The sequence below is a fragment of the Peromyscus leucopus genome, chromosome 15, assembly GCF_004664715.2.
Source record: "Peromyscus leucopus breed LL Stock chromosome 15, UCI_PerLeu_2.1, whole genome shotgun sequence".
NCBI lineage: Eukaryota > Metazoa > Chordata > Mammalia > Rodentia > Cricetidae > Peromyscus > Peromyscus leucopus.
Genome location: NC_051076.1, coordinates 72,478,939 through 72,499,563, shown reverse-complemented (window position 1 = coordinate 72,499,563; position 20,625 = coordinate 72,478,939). Strand labels below are relative to the sequence as shown.

The 20,625-nt window shown below is 43.3% G+C and overlaps 1 protein-coding gene across 2 annotated transcripts in view; it reads left to right on the top strand.

The window, feature by feature from the left end:
• Positions 1-20,625, top strand: part of Cntnap5 (contactin associated protein family member 5) — a 1,003,093-nt gene that overhangs the window by 605,534 nt on the left and 376,934 nt on the right. For both annotated transcript variants that reach the window (XR_005092927.1, XM_037211054.1), the window contains exons 9-10: positions 1,576-1,725; positions 5,885-6,056. Coding sequence is in view for 1 of the 2 variants with exons in the window: in XM_037211054.1 (XP_037066949.1) it covers positions 1,576-1,725; positions 5,885-6,056 (322 nt within the window). In the remaining variant the exon portion in view is untranslated. The remainder of the gene's footprint in view (positions 1-1,575; positions 1,726-5,884; positions 6,057-20,625) is intronic.

Sequence of the window (20,625 nt, the reverse complement as noted above, 5' to 3'; positions counted from 1 at the left end):
AGTGTCGCAGTGCAGCTGAAAGAAATCTGGGGCAAAGGATCAGGACAAGTTACTTTTAATAAGCAAACTCTTGGCCCACCAAATGCTCTGGGAATTGTCCCCTGATTATGTTTGATCCCTGTAACAGTGATGCCAAACCGGTATGATCATATGTGCAGGTGATGAGCCAGAGATCAGGGGAGGCAGGTGACTTGGGCAATGTTTTATGATGAACTTAGAAAAAACTGTTGGAGTCCAGAGAGACAGCTCAGCCAGTAAAGGTGCTTGACGCTGAGCCTAAGCACTTGAGTTCTATTCCTGGGATCCAAGTAGTGGAAGGAGAGCTTCAATTCACACAAACTGTCCTTTGACCTCTACATGCTCTACATGTGCGCACATACACGCACCCTCACACGCACACATACAGTCAACTAAATATATTAAAATTTCTACAGTTGGTGTTCAATTAATCTGATCTTGACTTCAGTGGGAAACTCTTTCTACCTTACAATGGGACTGACCTTGTCCACTTCAGTAATCTGACATGAAAGTGGAAGCAAGCATGTCTGAATAATGAGACAGTGTGGGGCATGGGGAAGGCTGGTAGGATACTGAAGAGGATATGATCAAAGCATATTACACTCTTAAATGCAACTGCCCTTGTGTAGTGGTGATGATTAATGTTAATTGCCACCTTCATGGGACCTAGATTCATCTAGGAGCAAGCCTTCAGACACACTCAAGATGGATTACAGAAATTAAGGTTAGACTGAGAATATGTGTGAGGGACTCCCTGGATTATAGTAGTTGGTATAGAAGGACCCATCTTAATGGTAGGCAGGACCATTCTCTGGGCTGGGCATCTGATCCTAGACTGTAGAGTGGAGAAGGCAAGCTGAGCAGCAGCATGCATTCATCCCATCCTTCTATCTTTCCTAATTTTGGGTGTGATGTAACCAGCTGCTTCTGCTGATTGACTTCCCTGCTACCATGGACTATATCCTTGAACTGTGAGATGAAGTAAATCCCTTGAGTTAATTTTGTCAGGGTATTTTATCATAGCAATAGGAAAAGAAACTAAGACAATTACCCTGTGTAGCTGAAAATTTTTCTGTGTTCCATCTGGCCTGCAGTCAGGACAAATCTCTCTCACCCAACAGTCTTGCAGCCACTCGGACCCAAATAAACACACACAGGTTAATATTATTTTTAAACTATGGCCATGGCAGGCTTCTTGTTATTTAGTTCTTATATCTTAAATTAACCCATTTATATAAATCTATACTTTGCCATGTAGCTCGTGGGTTACCTGTACCTTTACATCTTCCTTATTCTGGCAGCGTCTGGCAGCGTCTCCCCTGCTCTGTACTCTTCCTTCCTCTCTCTCTCTTTAGAATGTCCTGCCTAACACTATTCTGCCTCACCATTGGCCAAACAGCTTTATTTATCAACCAATCAGAGCAGCACATTTTCACAGCATATAGAATGCCAGTCCCCCATCAACCCTGTATAATTAGGCTCAGGAAAAGAGACTATGCCATAAGGCCAAGGAAAGAGCTGACCCTTGTGAACTAGCCCTTCCTGTTTCTTTTGCAGGCAGTGACTTGAATGACGGCCTGTGGCACTCTGTCAGCATCAATGCCAGGAGAAACCGTGTCACCCTCACACTGGATAATGACGCTGCTTCTCCAGCTGAGGACACCTCCCAGCTGCAAATTTACTCTGGAAATAGTTACTACTTTGGAGGTAAATTCTCTAGCCTTCGAGACTTCAAATAAAATGACAGGGGAATTATTCCACCACGTGATTTATCAAAAACACAATCTTCCTCATAGCCCTACATGCATACATACTTGCACACAAGCTCCAAACAGTGAGAAACCATTTCCTCAGACTACTGTGCAAATGTAAGCTATCTAGGACAGTGTTGAGGACAGAAGGACCTGGGTCCATAAGAGCTGGGTTACGTAACTCATCAAAGGAGATTCTTGTAGCCAGGCCAAGCTCCTTGGTCATGCTGGAAAGGAAAAACCTCCGCTGAGACCTTAGAGAAAAGGAGCTGAGTGTCAACAAGTACCTGCAAGGGGGAAACTCAAGTGGAAGGCACCACCAGCCTGCTCAGCCATCCTGGTCGGTCCACTGCCACCTTACTTGTGAGCCTCATCTCCGCTGTTCGATGTCTTGGAGACACCCACACCATGGAGGGAGGCAGAGCAAAGGGGACAGGAGCTAGGGCTGCACAGGCGGAGCCATTGCTCTTTCTGAATGGCGGCTCGTTCTAGTGTTTCCTGAGCCCTGCAACACTTGTGACACAAACGAAATCAAACGGGGTGGACAAAGATTTTGCGGCATTTTACCATTTTTAAAAACACAGCCATGTTGAGTATTTTTTCAATTTTTATTTACTCTTCTCCCATACAATACATGCCATGCATTGTTTAATTTCTTAACTGTATCTTTTATTAAAAGAGATAGTGCCTGTTTCTGTAGTCATGGTCTGTCTTATAGAAGCCACACCTAAAGGGAACTTAGTCTTCATGTCCTTCTAACCTCAAGCTCTTAAGATACAGTCCCTGGACTCACTTTCCTAGAACACAGACAACAAATTTAAGATTTGCTGGAAGATAGAAGCAAGAGCAGATTCCAGGCTTAATGAAGCTTAGTGGTGTAGGGCTTGCTCAGCAGGTAAAAGGCACTGGGCTCCATGCATAGCACCACATGTACACCCAAACCCTATGCACACTCTCCACACCCAGCACTATATGCACATCTAAACCTTATGTACACTCTCCAGAGCCAGCACCATTTGCACACCCAAACCCCATGAACACTCTCCACATCCAGCACTACATACACATCCAAACCCCATGCACACTCTCCACACTCAGCACTATATACACACCCACACCTCATGTACACTCTCCAGAGCCAGCACCACATGCACATCCAAACCCCATGTACACTCTCTAGAGCCAGCACCACATGCACACCCAAATCCCAGGCACATACTACACACAGAGCACCACATGCACACCCAAAACCCATGCACACTCCCCACACAAAGCACTGCCCACACACCCAACCCCAACTCTCCCTCACACCCTCCCCTATACAGTGTAGAGAGTGGCACAAACTGGTTCAGATCTTGTCAATGTGAACAAGAAATGACCTTGCCCTAGAGCTGACAGTTCCTTCCCATGAGGTAACTGAAGACAAGCACTGAAAAATAGCATTCACTAAAGAGATGGCAAGATGTCTTCCTGGGAAGAGGTGCTTGTTCAAACCTGAGGACTTGCGTTCTATCCTTAGAACCTGTAGAGTGGGCTTCATAAATCTCTCTTCTGAATTCCACACATGCATGGCTGCACATGCTTGCCTGCACTCTCTTTTGCTCATGCATAATAATAGCAATAAAACATACACAGTAGTTACCCGGAGTCTTCCACAAACTAATCATACCCTCTACATTGAGCTACACCCCAAACCCTATTGTCTCTTAGCTCCAAAATCTACAAATCATCTCTTTCTTCCCAAGAAATATATGGAAGGTTTGAAACACCAAAGGATCTTTGCACAGGTACAGAAATCATATGTAGGGTCTCCTTGGAAGGAAGCAATGTGGAACAAGATCAGTGAGGTTGGATTTTAGCATGAGGAAGTGCCACTGTCCTTCACCTACAAATCACCACTACATCCACAAAAGTAGCATATACTTTTAGGTGATAATATCTCCACGTGATAGATAATAAGGCTGCTGTTTGTTGAAATAAAAAAAATCTGTAGGTTGGAGAGATAGCTTAATCATAAAGCGCTTGCTGGTTTGGATGCCTAGAGCCCCCAGAAAGCCAGCCTCTGTAGCACATGTCTTATCTTCAGGCAACTTATGCCAGTTAACCTGGTATACACAGTAGCAAACAGAAGATGCATTCTCAGACAAGGTAGAAAGCACCAACTCCTGTAGTTGTCCTGTGATATACATGCATGGGCTGTTGCATTTGTGCACCCATACTCACATACATTGTCACTCAAAGGTTAATAAAATCATAATAATCTGTAGACAGCTGTAGAGACAGCGTATATATGGAGAAGATTCAAATCTGTGTTCACTGCAGGCCCCTAGTGAAAGCAAATGAATGAGAACAAATGCAGGGCAATGGCCTCAACTCCAAGCTGTGCATTCTATATCACATACTATATTTTAGCAATGAAGAAAGACTGATGGTCAGGAATTTATTTGCAGGCAAAATGGCTTTGAATAATCATGTTAAAATAATCATCTGAAATATCACAGAAGTAAAATGGCTCTCCTCCCCGTGCTAGAATATTGCTAAATTCTGGGTGTGTTTCCAGGGGTGCTAGACTTAGAGTGTGAAGATTTATCTAAGATTTGAACAGTGTTTAAACAAACCCTCACACACAGACTGTAAACTTAAGGAAGGTGAAAAACGAGCTTCAGCAATAATAGTCAACTTCCATAAATTCTCTCTACAGCTTCAATTAGAAGTTGTAGCATCTCTTCATTTTATAGTGTGCCTGTGAGCTGTTAACCAGCTGCTGGGCTTCAGCCCCGCAGTGACTGTCTATTAGAGATGGCTGAAATAATTCCCTATTATTTATGGCTTATTGTTGTGTTTTCAAGCTCACATTCCCATATGCTCGGAACCTATTAAAACCACCGAGATAGAGTTTGTAAGAGCACACGCACTCATCTACCTGCTTGGTCTTCACCTGTCTTAATGAGGAGTAGGCTGTCCTGGCTGCAGGTGATGCTAAACAGGGGCAAAGCATTTTTATCTCTAAAAGAACACTCTTTAAGAGGTGTGGTGTTAACCTTTCGCATGTGCTATTACAGCCTATAACCATGTGCACTTAAGCCTGCAGTTCTCTTAATATCTGGATTTGCTTTGCACAGCATGTCAAAAATCCTGCTTGGCTTCTGAGAGTACCTTTCTCATGAACTAAGCCTGTTAATGTTCCACAATTAACCAGACAATTACTCTGCTACCATCCTTAGCAGAGCATGATTTCCTTAGAAATAAAGTGTAATTCAGAATTGCATTGTGAATTTAGATGTGTATTTTGAGACAGAGGCAACATTTTCAAGCACTTACAATATGCGAAGGATGTCATTCAAAAGAAAGATGAATAGGTTTCCAGCAGGAAAAAAAAAGTGTGTGAGTGTGTGTGTATGTGAGTGTGTGTGTGTGTGTGAGTGTGTGAGTGTGTGTGTGTGTGTGTGTGTGTGTGTGAGAGAGAGAGAGAGAGAGAGAGAGAGAGAGAGAGAGAGAGAGAGAGAGAGAGCATGTCATGAAACACCTTGAATTCCAGTGCTGAGATAAACAGGCTCCTGAGGCTCTCTGATAACCCAGTCTACCCCAAACAGCAAGCTCCAGGTTGGGTGAAGGGACAGTGTCATAAAAAGTAAAGAGTGAATGCAGATCCCTGGAGCTCATGACCAGTCTATCTATGTACATTGGTTCACAAAGAGACCTTATCTCAAAGAATAAAATGGAAAGTGGTAGAAAAAAACATACTGCTATCAACCTCTGGCTTCTATACGTGCCCACATAAAGCACTGAATCTGCAGGCAAACATACACACACACACACACACACACAACACACAACACACAACACACACACACACGAACACATGATGGGAGTTAAGGTAAAAGTTATACCAATGATATTCTTTGTGGTAGTTTTTTTCTCCTTTCTAGTGACAGAATATACCCATTTTACATCATTTCTGCCCCTTCTCCTGAGCTAGGATTTACAACAAAAGTGTGTCCTGTTGTGAATAAAAAAGTGCCCAAATAATTAGACCTCAAGGTTTTCCATGAATAGGTTGCCAAAGCAATGACAGATCATTTCAGTGTTCTTCATCTTTTTTCTCTGTCCCACAGGGTGCCCCGACAATCTCACCGATTCCCAATGCTTAAATCCCATTAAGGCTTTCCAAGGCTGCATGAGGCTCATCTTTATTGATAACCAGCCCAAGGACCTCATTTCAGTTCAGCAAGGTTCCCTGGGGAATTTTAGTGATTTACACATTGATCTGTGTAGCATCAAAGACAGGTAATTATTGTCTCGTCTCCTCTGTTTCCCCACCCCTTCCCGTTCTCACTGTTCTTTATATGAGTTTCTTAAAGCAAAATTCTAATCCGCTCACATTAGACACATTAGACATAATTGAGTCACCTAATGGAAAATATTTCTGAAAGGATTTCAGGCCCACAGAAAACGGTTTAAATTAGTTGAGTCTCTCTTCGTGTTGACTTGAAGTAAATGGGATATGCAAATTAAATCAAAATACAAATTTGTGAAAGGATTAAAATTTTATGCATAAACAACATTTGATTACTTTGAAGTTAAGAGTAAAGCATAAAGGAGGGAGGAATTTCTTCTCCCCTAAACTATTTCCTTCTTTGCCTGATGTGGGTATCCTTCTTATAACAGCACAAAGCTTCAGGAAATCTCCACTAAGGGTTTTGCTGTGTTCAACATGGATGACCTCAGTTCCTCAGTTGGGGATGGCTGGTCCTAGCTGCCACCAACCCCACCCACTGTTTCTTTAGTTCCAAAGAGACCAGATAGTAAGCTAGCAAGAATCAGTTCTTACATTCTGCATTGCAGAAATCTAGCATGACACCCAGTGTCCAGGTGCATCTCTCTTGGGATTTGGCTCCTCTTATGTTGGAAATTTCTAGATTTAAAGTCAGAAAATCAAGAGAATGGACAGTGAATTTCAGCAGGATTTGGCCATATTCCTTATTCACCTACTTGCTCCATTTTTTCTGATTCTGCTTACCCCTTGAAGATATTAATGTGCCAGTGGGTATGATTTGTTAAGTGTTTACATATGTGCTTGTATTAGAAGTCCTTGGTTACATTAATTAGTTGTTGCCATAGTCTCAAACACACCTCTTTGTGAACCATGTGGTACCAGTAAGGACACATGGGACCAGTAAGTTGGTACCACTGTGAGACTAAGGACTGAGACTGAGGAGGTTGGGAAGGTGATGGCATTACATCTTAAAGGATAAGGAGAAACCACCCTTGACAAAGGTGAGGGTAGCTGGAAGCTGGGAGGAGACAGCTCCACAGAACTGCATGGAAACAACATGGCTCACAAGTGTCATCAGTTCAGAATGCTTTTGATTTTGCACTTAAAATCTCTAGTAATGGGAAGCATTTTATAACTAATAGCATATGATAATTTCCTTGGCAACACTTATTTCCTGCATAGCAAGTAACTGATGGCTTGTCTTGCAGTTTACCATATCTTAGGTTCAGTTCCTATAGTTCAGCTCATAGGTCATGCAGGGAAGGCACGTGGCTTTCATAGAGCTGGGGACATGAACCTGGAATCTTCACAAAGAGGGCTTTGTGTTTACAGAATTTGATTCCCCGCTCTGTGTAAGAACTAAGAAAGAACACCATCAGATTTGGTGGATAGAAACATGACTTTGGAAAATGTAGGGCAGAGTTAAGGGAGTTTGGGAGGTGAGTGTCCCAGTCCAGGAGAGAAATGATGAGAAGTATCACGTGCCTTTCCTGGGGAACATGGGAAATCAGCCATACAGAACATGGTCTCCGCTAATGCTGGAAATGACTGCTGTAACTAGATGGAACATAACACACCGTTCTGATAATAAATACCATTTCACATGGGATCACCAATACACCACACTGACTTTTTTTTTTTTGTCCACACCGACTTCTTGATTTTTGTGCCTTTTTTTCCCATTTGACCAGCTGTGAAAGTGGGTAATAAAATGTGTGCTTCATTAAAATGTGCTAATTTAGAAATCTCCAAATCAAAGCTATTAGGGGGAATGGCTACCACCCCAAGTCTATATTCCCGGCCAGGGAGAAGCTTCCAAATCCATCAGCTGGTGCAGTATTTTATGTACTGCAGATCAATACAGGGACGTTTGTCAATTGGGATCTCTTTGATACCTTAATATACAATCAAGGAAGCTCTCATTATTTTTGATTACATGGAAGTCATTGCCATCTACCCTGCATCATTACTTCTGTATAATTGTAGTCTTGAGTAATTATATTACATACAATTGTGGTTTGGTTAATTGTATAATGAGGAATGTGTTTCGTTTAGTGGGCAAATGGTATGTTTCTGTTGATTTGCAGTTACTTTCTCTAACAAAATGGAAAACTGTGGCCATAGCTTTGTTTGATCTCTTACTGATCTAATTTACATTTGCTTGACATCTGTGATGGGGGAGAAGGGTTACAAAGGCAGGTTTCCTGAGTTTTGTGTTTTCTTTTTTATAATAAAGATAAATGCCATAAAAAAGTGCCTGTATATGTAAACAAGGAGCAACAATAAATGTGTAAAACAAAGAGGCTAGAGGCCAGAGGTCAGAGGTCAAGCAAGGAGAGAAAAGCCTCACTGCTTGGGGAAGCAGACACAGGGGGACCTCTGGGGCTCCCTAGCCAGCTGTAACAGTGAGGTTTCGGGTTCATGAAAAACTCCTCTACTTTTTTTTTTTTTTTTTTTTTTTTTTTTAATCATCGGGAGATGCAGTTTATTTACACCAGCAGCCATGGGGGCAGAGAGAATCCACAGCGCTTACAAAGTTAGCTACCTGTACAGGATGGATTACATATGCAAAAATAAAAATCTCAAGACCACAGTACAGCGTGGGCCCCATCCCTCCTCCTGCAATGACCCCAGCATGCTGTAATGCCAGGCGGGTGGCCCCTGGGCATGCGGGGCGGGGGGGGGGAGTGATGCTTGGAAGGAAAAGCCACCTCCACTGGCCATGGAAATTAGTACAGACCCCCCACACACAAACAGAGACCCTCGGACTCATGATTGGATACAGGATGGACAACACCTAGCCAGGGTGGGGGGATGGGAATTGAAACCCACGCAGCCTGCTGTTAGAGGGAGTGGGGAGTCTACAAGGTATGGGCCGGGGGCAGGAGCGGGTGCATACACCTCAGAAGGAAGGGGTTTGTTCCCTCAGGGTCCCTGCTGGACCAAGCCCATCTCTTACCCAGCCTGGGCAAGCGGCTCTGCCCTCAGGGTGAGCCAAGGAATAATAGGGAAGTATTTTGTGGACAAACCAGTTGCCAAACTACCCCCTCCAACCAGAGGAGAAGGGAGAGGTAGGAGAGCAGAGTGAGTTGGCCTGTGCTGCTGTCCCCTGACCTTCAGCAGGCTCCCAAGCCTGTGCTTGAAGGCAGCCTAGAAGCTTCTTCCCCCTCTAGTTTCCTCTCAAGAGAGAAAGCTGTAGAGGGCCAAGGACAGAGGGGCCCAGGCTCCAGGATTTAAACTAACTCCTGCCAAAATTGGTTTGACTTTTAAAAAAATAATCACAATGCTCGGGTTAAAAATCGGTTTGTAACCAGGCATCAGCCACAATCAGAACCACCCCAGGGGGAGACTGGGGTTCCAGACAGGGCACTGCAACCCTAACTCTGTTGTTCCCTTAACCCTCTAGGGTTCCAAACCCAAATCAGTCCAACCAGTCCTGGGTACTGGCTACCCAATGTGGGAGTGGCTCCTCCTGGGAACAGAGGCGACATGTATAGCAAGTGCCGGAAAACTTGGCTCAGGGTCAACCCCATTCCTGTCAGTCAGCTGTACTCCAGCCCATGTTCACATCCCCCAGCTCAGTTCCTACTTGGCAGGTGAGACAGTACATCTCTTCAGGATGTAAGCCAGATAGGTGGGTGCCCTGGCATGAGAGTCCCACAGAGGGGCAACAGCACCCATCCAACCTCCACTGACAGCCTGCATCTGTTCTATTTTCCATGTGTTAATCCATGTGAATTGTTAGCCAGCTGGTAAGAACTTGCCTGTTAGGGACAGCAGGGGTGGGGATGCTCTGCTGTGGTTTCCCAGCAGTTCCCCAAGGAGCACTGAGTGTCTCTTCTGGGACCTCAGACACTGGGACCTCTAACCTTGCCTTCTGTGTGGTTTTCTTCCTTCACAGCGAAATGGGGCCCACCTACACATCCAGGATTTTATTTCCTTGTTCCTCACTGTGCCTCTTACATATTTAAATGTCTTAGTGCTGGTCATGTTGGGGCAAGTCAGATATGGGAAGGTCAAGAAAAAAGGCACACATTTTCCATTTTCCAAAATCTTTTTTTTTTTTTTTTTTTTTTTTGGTTTTCCGAGTCACGGTTTCTCTGTGTAGCTTTGTGCCTTTCCTGGAACTCACTCTGTAGCCCAGGCTGGCCTCCAACTCACAGAGATCTGCCTGCCTCTGCCTCCCGAGTTCTGGGATTAAAGGCATGAGCCACCACTGCCCGGCACATTTTCCAAAATCTTAAGCAGCTCCTCCGTGGACTCTTATAGGCCCTTTGAAATTGTGCTTGCAAACTGGTAGGTTCTGATTCTTTCAAGTTGTTTAAAATCAGCCTTTGAAACATTGTTTTATGGTTGGAGACATGTAGCTAAGAGTACTTGCTTCACAAGCATGCATCCTGAGTCCAGATGCCAGCACCCATTTAACAAGCTATGGGTGGTGACACCTGACCCCTGGAGCCCTCCTGCTGTGGGAGGTAGAGCTGGGAGGTTCCTGGTGCTTGCTGGCTGCCAGCCTGGTTAGGGAAAAACACCAAAACAACATAATTACCACAAGCTCCAGGTTAAAGACAGGAAGCTGCCTCAAGAGAATAAGGAAGAGAATGATAGAGGATGAGGCCTGACACCCTCGTCCTGCCTCCACACTTGTGCACAGGCATGTGTATGTGCATATACATGCACATCACACACACACACACACACACACACACACACACACACACACACACAATGTTCATAAACCTTTATTAAGACTGACAGACACCGATTTTTATTCAGCTCTGAAATTTTGGATGTCACAAGTCCCATTCCCCGTGGACTGCCCTCACACAGCAATACAACTGGAGGAGGCTCTTGAATATCACCCAGTCCCAGTCCCAAACATACAGAAATGAACATAACATGGAGGGTGCAATATCAATTATGGAAGTAGGGGATATGGCCCTGGTCTCTGCGATTGTATCCTAAGGAGATGTCTTTCTATTCCCCTTGAAAATGCAAACCATTTGCTTTTTCCACTCGGTGGATCACAACAAAACAGTGTTATATTCAGTTTCCTGCAGCCAAATACGTTAGAAAACACAGTTTTCCCCTCCATAGCTGGTTCTTTTTCTCCTAGCACATTTTCCACTAAGCATGTGTCTCGCTCTCTGGTCAAGATTCTCAGCTTCTCAGCTTGAACATGGGGAACCACAAACACAGAGGATGAGAAAACATTATGTTGGATAACCTCCACAAACAGACTCTTGATACAGCCCACCCCATGTGTGGGTGTGTGTTAAAAACAGTGGGTAATATAAAAAGATTGCTTTGCTGGGTAATACATATGTCTGAGCGCTTATCTAAAACTGAAAGCATTTATATCAGGTGCCAGGAAAGCCATGGTAAGGGCAAAGCCCACACAATCTGAGCTCTTCTCTCTAAGTGAGAAATGCTACAATATGGTATTCTCCCTTCATGCGTGAAATGGGGCCAAAATCAGAACAGGCACATCTCTGCTGGTTTTTTTTTTTTTTTTTTTCTAATCCTTGTTTGCGCTGTTTCATGGAGGAATAGGAAAGGATGTATTTTGTGTAATTATTGAATAAACATTTTTTAAATATTATTTCCTTTGACTCTCTTCAAAGTCCTAGAAAACCCAAGTCATTCTTCAAGTGCAGCCCATGCACAATATCACAGTGCATAGTGCAACTTGTTAGAAAGGAAATGTCTAGAGCTAGGAGATAGTTCCACAGATAGAGAGAGCCCTTGCTGTTCTGGGAGAGGACCAGATTTGATTCCCATCACCAATATTGGTGGCTCACAGCTACTTGTACCTCTAGCTCCAGGAGACCTGACTTCTTCTTCTGGCCTCCATGGATGTCTGCACTCCCATGCACAGTCCTTGCACAAATATATACATATAGTTAAAACAAAACAACACAAAATAAATCTTAAAGGAGTTAGCTAGTCCAGAATAGGGTATGAAGGAACACATGCCTGAAATTTTAAGAAGTTCTTAGGGACACTCACATTTGAGATCTATGGGGTTATCACCAATGCCCAGGGAAGTTCACCAACTGATTGTTCAAGATCCCATGTTTAATGATCACAGGAGCCAGATTCAACCCCAGTGCTTGCCAATTCCTGAGTTTATGGACGTGTGCAGGGCCTGTTGCTAAAGTTCCAAGGAAGAGAAAGGGCTTGGGTAGCCTGAGCAAGTAGAGGAGTGTGCCACCAAGGAAAGAGGAACCTGAGGAGTAGGCTGGGTTTAGGGAGGTCAAGAAGCAGAGCCCAGGCACATGTTGTAGATGGCATAGTGTAGGACTGAGAATATGGGAGGTAGTGAGCATCTGCACCTGTTAACAGCAGTGCCTAGCAATGAAGGGAAGTCAAGACCCAAGGAACTTGCCAAAACAACAAAATGTCTGCAATCTAACTAAGAGTCAAATTAATAGTTTAAATAATACTTGCTATGAGCCAGAGCAAGTATGTGTGAGTGTGTGTGTGTGTGAGTGTGTGTGTGTGTGTGATACTAACAGTAGGGATCATCATTAACTACATTTTCTAATAAAGAATTTGAGATGCTAAGTAACCTTCCCAAGGCCTTAGAGCCAACATGTAGCAGAAACAGGCTAGGCATCAACAAATCTGCTTGGAAAGAATCAGGCTGTTCTCCCTCTAACATGCAGAGACCAGAATCTCCAAACTCTTTGGCAGGATTGTAAAGCAGAAAGTGATGAGTTTCTATGTTGGGTCAGAACTCACACATTGTAGTAGCTGGAAAGACCATTTAGTTGGTAATATGCTTGCTGCCAAAGCATGTGGGTTTGGAATGCAGCACCCACAAAAGTCAGTCAGAGTGGTATACTTACAGGCCCAGCTTGGGGAGGCAGAAACAGGAGGATCCTTGTGATTCTCTGGCCAGGTAGTCTCCCTAAATCAACCAGTTGCAGATTCAGTGAGGGAACTGGCCTTAAAAATACAAATGGTTTGTAGAATGATTGAGGAAGACTGATACCATTGATCTCTGATCTTCAAATGCACCACACAGATGTGCACATGCATCTTCAACCATGTGTGCATGCATGCACTGCAAGAACAGGGGGTTCTGTGAAGAACATACTGAGACCCAGAACATACTGAGATCGAAGGTTTCCAGTCAAAATCTTTGGCTTTACCTAGTTCTTGGGCATGATTCTGGAAGGGAAGAACTTCATAATTAGCCTGAATGACCAGACTTTGAGCTATTTCAATATGAACAGTCCATCTAGAACTCCTCAGTAAAAACCATACTGATTCCTCATCTCTTCTTTAAAAGGGTGTCCACCCCCACCTTGTACCTCTATAGACATGAAGGGAGAAGTGGGGCTTCTAAGGAACAGGAACCTGGATTTCATTACTGTAAGTTTCCTTGAAGGAGAACATTTGCACTCTCTTATCAGCATGATCTCTCTTGTCAGTTGTTTTTTACAAGGAAAGTTGATCAATTTGTTGATAATGTGTCACTTTTCTCTTGGGCAAAGGAAGGTGACTGCTGTGGTTTGAATGTAAAATGTCCTCCATAGGCACATGTGTTTGATCATGTGGATCCTAGCTGGAGGTGCTGTTTGGGAAGATTGTGGCAACTATTAGGAGATGGAGCCTTATTGGACGAAGAGGATCACTGGGAGTGGGCCTTGACATTTGATAGCAGAGCCTACTTCCTGTTGCATTCAGCTTCCCTACTATGGAGACAATATGACCAGCTGCTTCCTGTCTCGATGCTTTCTCTGCTGCTGTGGATTGTATCCCCTAGAACGGTGAACCAGAAACAACTCTTCCGCCCTTAAGTTCCTTCCTATCAGATATTTTGTCAAGGCAATGAGGAAAGGAACTAAGGGGGACACTAGGTGCTTTTATTCACAGAAAATACAAACCACCAACCACACTGGGGGTGGCACTTCATGCTTTCCCATAAGGCTGTGTTGAGAAGTTTCCCTCACTGACTGACAGTCTGAAATACTAATGCTGAAAACAAAGACATAACAATGGCCCAGTGAATTATCACTAGAGTTTGTTCTTAGGTCTATTGTTTGGCAAGTGAGGCGTGGAGTGGCTGTTCTGAGAGCTTTGAGAAAGGTGCTGTCAAGAGCTGCCTGCACTGCCTTCCTGAGAAATACTAAGAAATGCAGTTTCTGAAACACAGAAGCCAAGGCCGCTTTTGGTGTAGACGGATACATGAGAAAAGATGACTTTACATGCTCAAGTCACTTCTATGAGGCAGAACCATTGCTAAATTAATAATTAGAAAGACAAAAGATTCCTCTGTATTGATCTCTTCCCAAGATCAATACCTCAATGAGCCTTCCTCTGACACCCTGATAAGGGCTCCCCATCTGTTTATCATGTTAAAGAGGCTCCCTGTGACACAACCAGTGTAACATCTAGTTTGTTCCTTATCTCACTGATGTACATTACACTCTTTGGGCCTGAGAGGGAAAATGCTGGTCTCAAAGGAAGCACTGATTGCCATTGTCAGTATCATTAACAGATACAATTAGAAGGAAAAGTAGCTCAACAATTTGAGTTGGTGAGAAAATTGGATCTCGCATCCTAATAAGGTAGTTGACTACTGCTGCTATGAAAAATAAATTTATAATTTTTAACCATTTTTGTTTTGAATTCTGATCTCCCATAAGAAATTTACAGAACACAAATAATACCTTTATGTATGACATAGACTCTTTAAAAATTTTATATAGTTAATTAAGTAATTAAATTTGAGACAGGATCTCTTATAGCCCAGTCGGGCTTCAAACCTCTATATAGCCAAGGATGATCTTCTATTACTCTTCCTTCTACCTCCACATCCCAGGTGCTGAGGTGATAGCTGAGTGCCACCATGCCTAGGCTGAGTAGAACCAGATCAAACACAGGACTTCATGAACTCTAACCAACCACTCTACCCCCTGAGCCTCATCCCTAGTCCTTAAAATGACATATGCTTTTAAATGCCTAGCTAGATCCATCTGCTTAGGTATCATTGTTGCTTATGTGTGGTCACCATCACTCTAGATTTTCAAATGCCTAAAGGAAGTGCTTGTCTCTCTACTTGTGAGATAGAGAAACTAATATTAGCATACACTGTACATCACCTTACTTTATAATAGAATCAAACTCTAGATGTTGAGGTGGTGGATAAAGCCTCTGCTCTTTACATTTTGGCCCAAGCTTGCACACAACAAGCCATTTCACTCTTTTCTAGACAGCTGTCAGTTTTTCAGAGGGATACTACATACATCTTATAATTAGAAGGTGTTAAAACCAAATGCAGATAGCATTATTCTTTCGTGTCTTTTGGACTTTGGTCAAGGGTTGATTGAGAGCGAGAGATAGAAAGTCCTTCAGGTTCAAATCAAGGGAGACAGCAATGGATTTGGGCTCCAGGGCCAGCAGCATGTCAGGTTTAAAACCTTGAAACATGCAGCAGAGATGGCACATCCTTGAATAATTTACCTACATATATAACCTAGTGTATCTTCTGGACAAGCGATTAATGTTTTTGACTGAGTAGGGGAACAACTTTCAAATTTTCCCTAGAGGTTTACCCTTCCTTGAAAAGCATCCTGTCAGCATGGTTTACTAAGTCCCAGCAAAGGTTTCTATCCTAGTACTAGAAAATTCCATAGACCAAGGGGAAGACGTTTCAACATTGAGAAATGTGGACAAAAAGTCAACCAAAAGCAGGTAGTGCCTAGAGAGAAAGGAGATTAAGTTAGAAAATTTGGGTCTCTAAGCACTGCAGTCCTAAACTCACTGAATGTCTCTCATATCCAGAACACCATTGACTTCATAATAAGAAAATGTCAGAAGCACCCTTCCACCTGCTTTTGCATACCCTGAAAGACAAATTTTTGACTAAAATAGACAAAGAGGGAGACTGTCCTTCATTTGACCAACAAAGTCATCACAGAAATGGCTCTTAAGCAACCTAGGTTTAGAAAGAATTGACCAAATAATCTTACTAAGAATTCCAGGGGATGGGGAAACGGCACATTTGGTAACATGTTCAATTTGCAAACACGAAAACTGAGTTCTGTCCTCACATCCATGTAAAACAGCAGGATATTGTTTCAGGTTACCCTATCTGGACAGCCCTTGGGGGAGGGGTGAGAAGGCATGGCATCAATGACACAGACACCAGGAGTCAGTTGAGAAGCAAACAGCAGACTTGCTTTTTGGGGATATGAGGTGAACCCATATACCCCCTCCTGATTTCCCATTGGCAGCTAGAGACTCTCTTAGCTGTGTTGTCTCTTTCTCATTGGCCCCAGCATTCTGATGGTCATCATCATCAATCACCAGGTGCAGCAGCAGACTCCAAGTTGGCTTAGTGGGAGCAGCTGTAGTTTTATCAGGCTAGCAGGATGTACTCCTCCTATGTATCCACCTTTTATTTATTTTCTTTGGCAGCTCAGCAGGTGCTGAGCTTCTATGCCTCGGCCTTGTTGTCACCACCTCAGAGAACATACAGCATAATGGACTGTGACTGTCTTAGGTTTGTCTGCCAAACAGGTCCTTATTTGTCATTGACTACTAGCCCTCAAGGGATTGCTACTCTGGGAGTCGTGCCAGGGTGGAAGGAGCAGTAGTTTTGATGCAGCCTTATGTATTTCCATAAGCCAAGCCTGTATACCCTAATGAGAAGGCCCACACTCAGTAGACTGTAGCACCATGAGCACCTGGAGGGTGGTCTTATTGATGGACCATTGTTGTGACACATACTGTAACAGCTACTTGAAAATGATAATTATTAATAGGCAAGCCAAATTTTCATAGATAGTGTGTCAGAGTCAGGTGTCTGATGCTTAGTGGGGGAACTTCCATGGTTTATTAGGTCATAGCCATATGCCCACACAGTGTCTCCAGACAGGGAGCAGCAGTAGGGGAGCCGCTCCTTAGTTCCACCTTCTGGGGGGGCAGCCCTTATATGGAGGCACTGGATAAACTGAAATTGAAAGGTGTACTTCCTTAACTCGACAAATAGACAAACAAGGAAAGGGAAAGGGAGAAGAGGTCCCAGCACTCACCTCCAAAGGGAACAAAACCACAAAACAACAAGGGGCCAACTCACTGAACAATCATCCAGCACCAAACCACACCATGGGAGAAAAGAGATGTCCAAAGGAAAGCAGGCTGATGAGGTATGCACCAGGCCTAAGATCAATCAGTGCAGTGCTGGTTGCAAAGGGCCAAATCTCAGGACCCAAAAAAGGATTAAAGCAATAAAAAAATAAAAAAAATAAAAAAAACCCTAACCAACATGGGGTCAATGCCCATGCACACATGGGCACCAGCCCCTTGTTGGGTGTCATATGTTACAGTCCAAGCTGTCTAGACACTCCTGAGGGTTGAGAAGGTGCAGCATCAATGACACAAACACTGGGAGTCAGATGAGAAGCAAACAGCGGATTCATATGTTGCTGATATGGGGTGAATCTATATACCACCTTCTGATTTCTCATTAGCAGCTGGAGAATCTCTTAGCTGTGCTGTCTCTTTCTCATTGGCCCCCAACATTCTGATGGTCATCATCACCAATCACCAGGTGCAGCAGCAGACTCCAAGTTGGCTCAGTGTGAACAGCCATGGTTTTATCAGGGTAGCTGGCTGCGCTCCTCCTATAGGATATATTAGCAGACACTTGAGTATTATCCAGGGGAGGTAAAGAGAGGCGGATCATTAGGACCTAGTGGCAGGCAGCCTAACCTAATAGGCATGTTTCAATCTAAACACATAAACCCAAAGTAAGGTGGCTGATAGCTAAAGAATGACATTTGAGATTATCCTCTGGTCTTCACATGTATTCAGACACATATGCATTATGCATACATGTGCACATGTGTGCATGCACATGGACACACACACATACACACACACTCACACACATTTCCCCCTGGTTCTTGCACACAAAAAAGAACTCCAGAATCCCAAATATCCTTTATATATGCATGTACATGATAAAATCCCTCACAGTGTGGCATACTCCATTGAGTACTGACTCATATCTGGCTCCCACTTGTTGAGAGATAGCTTATACACTGTTAATATTGCTCTGTGGTCTTGTCAAATCTTTCCTCCCTACCTGTTTATATACCAGGTTCATTTCCTTGTCCTGCAATAGAGGGGTGAACAAGAAGGAGTGTCATTAATACTAGAGTATATGCTCTGGCTTGCTTGTGCCCTTGGATATATGAGGTCTGATTTCACTAAAATGGAACATTCATTCATTCATATATAGTGTTTGGCACATCTCAGCAGCCAGGTGCCTTGGTAATAGTTGAGAATGTAGTTGAACATTGAACACAGTCAATGATCTCTGTCTTCAGAAACCTCTGTTAAAGATGTTAAAGAATATAGATTATTATTATTATTTCTTCTTCCCTTTCTTCTTCTCTTCCTCCTTCTCCTACTTCCCCTCCTTCTTCGTTTCCTTTTCCTCTTCCTTTTGAGATGGATCTCACTATATAATCCAGGCTGGCCCAGATGTAATTCTCTTGTTGAGTTAGGTCTGGAATTCATAATAACCCTTCCACTTTAGCCTAAGAATTTGCAGGGTTATAGGCATGAGACACCATGTCTGGTTAAGAAACAGAATCTGGCCAAATAATTATGGAAATAATCCCATGTTCTCAAATTGGACAGGCACCTTGGTGTAGATGCAGAAGCATTAGAAGATAGTCTGAAAAAAAGGCTGGTATATACTGTGTGACAGGAAATTCGGGTATGGGTGTCCCTCTTATAAAACTCTGTATAAAAAGTTGTTCAGAGCCAGGCGGTGGTGGCGCACGCCTTTAATCCCAGCACTCGGGAGGCAGAGCCAGGTGGATCTCTGTGAGTTCGAGGCCAGCCTGGTCTCCAAAGCGAGTTCCAGGAAAGGCGCAAAGCTACACAGAGAAACCCTGTCTCGAAAAACCAAAAAAAAAAAAAAAAAAGTTGTTCAGAACTCACCATTGATCACTATCAATGAACTTCTGAGAGAATATACAGCTCTGGCAGAGGGCTCTGTGCCATGTTCTGCCTGGGTGTTTCTATTTGATGTGAGTCTGTGTGGTGTGAGTGCAAAGTTCTAGTCTCCTTTCTTAGGAACTTTCTAATGGATATTTAAGCTAAAAGTAAATCTCCTATGTGTCTTAATAATTGTCAACTTGCTAGAATCTAAAATTCTTAACAGACAAACCTTTGGCATGTCTCTAAGTGAATTTCTAGGTTGAGTTAATTATGATGGTAAGACCCACTCTGAATGTGAGTAGCATCATCCCATGGGCTGAGGTCAGGAACTGAATGAAAAGGAGACAGTGATTGGAGCACAAGAATCCATCCATTTCTGCTTCCTGACTTCATGTACCATCTGTCTCATGTACCTGCTGCCATGCCTTCCCCATCACTGTGCACTTCACCCTCAAACAGTGAGACAAAGTAAAGCCTTCCTTCTTTGAGCTGCCTCTGGCAGGTATTTGGTCACTTCATTGAGACAAATAACACTATACATACTATGTTTTCTCAAATTCCGAGTATATGTGGAGCTCCCACGTCTGTTTTAATACTCCCTACTTCCTTTTCTGCCTCCTCCCCAAACCCTTCCCTGGCTACAATGCATAAAGGGCTTGCCTATTTGTAATTAGTTCCTACTATCACAAAGGTTACACCTACATTAACTAGACATAAAAGATAAGCCTGCCTGTGTGTTCAAAGTCAACACCAGAGTGGAGGCGGGGTATTGTAGCTTGCAATTTGGTGAGTCTCAAGTATCTGAAAATGACAGGAGGAATAAACATTGTAAAGGTCGCTCCAATTAGCTCATGCTAAGGTGAAACTCTGGAGTTTGTGTATGAAGGCTTGCATACTGGTAGAGGGAGGGTGAAAACCAATCAGCAGTGGTTTGAACAAGTAATAAGGATAATGGTACAAATTACTGTTGTTTTCAGTGATGTTAAATAATTGTCCAACATCTACAGCATCTCAGAACCACAGGAAGTCAAACGTTGGGAAAAAGCAGCATATTCTCAGAGCTCAAGCAAGTCTGTGGTATAGTCTCTTCTAATACACACTCAATACAAATAATAACACAAAAGAAGAGGCTTCAAGAACAAGATGCTCCCTACATTCAAATTTCCATGAATAGTGATAGAAAAGAACTCACTCAGCAAAATGCTTTCCAGTACAAGCATGAATCCTGAATTTGAGTGCCAGGACCCACTTAAAAAAACCAAAGGTGGTCACATATGTGAGATCTCAGCTCAAGAAAGCTGGGGACTGGTGGATTCCTGAGGCTGATTCATGAAGCCGACTAGTTGAGTTGCTGGATGGAAAATATCCTGAGGAATGACAACCAAGGTTGTCCTCCACCTTCCACACACACATATGTACTGTCATGCACATGCATATGTACATACAAACACATACACACACACACACACACACACACACACACACACACACACACACACACATGTTAGCATAGTTATTTCCCCAAGCATAGTGAACTGGTAGTATGAAAATTCTAGATAATGTTATCTTAAATTATGGGAACATGCTTTAGACATGAAAATAAAGTAGCAG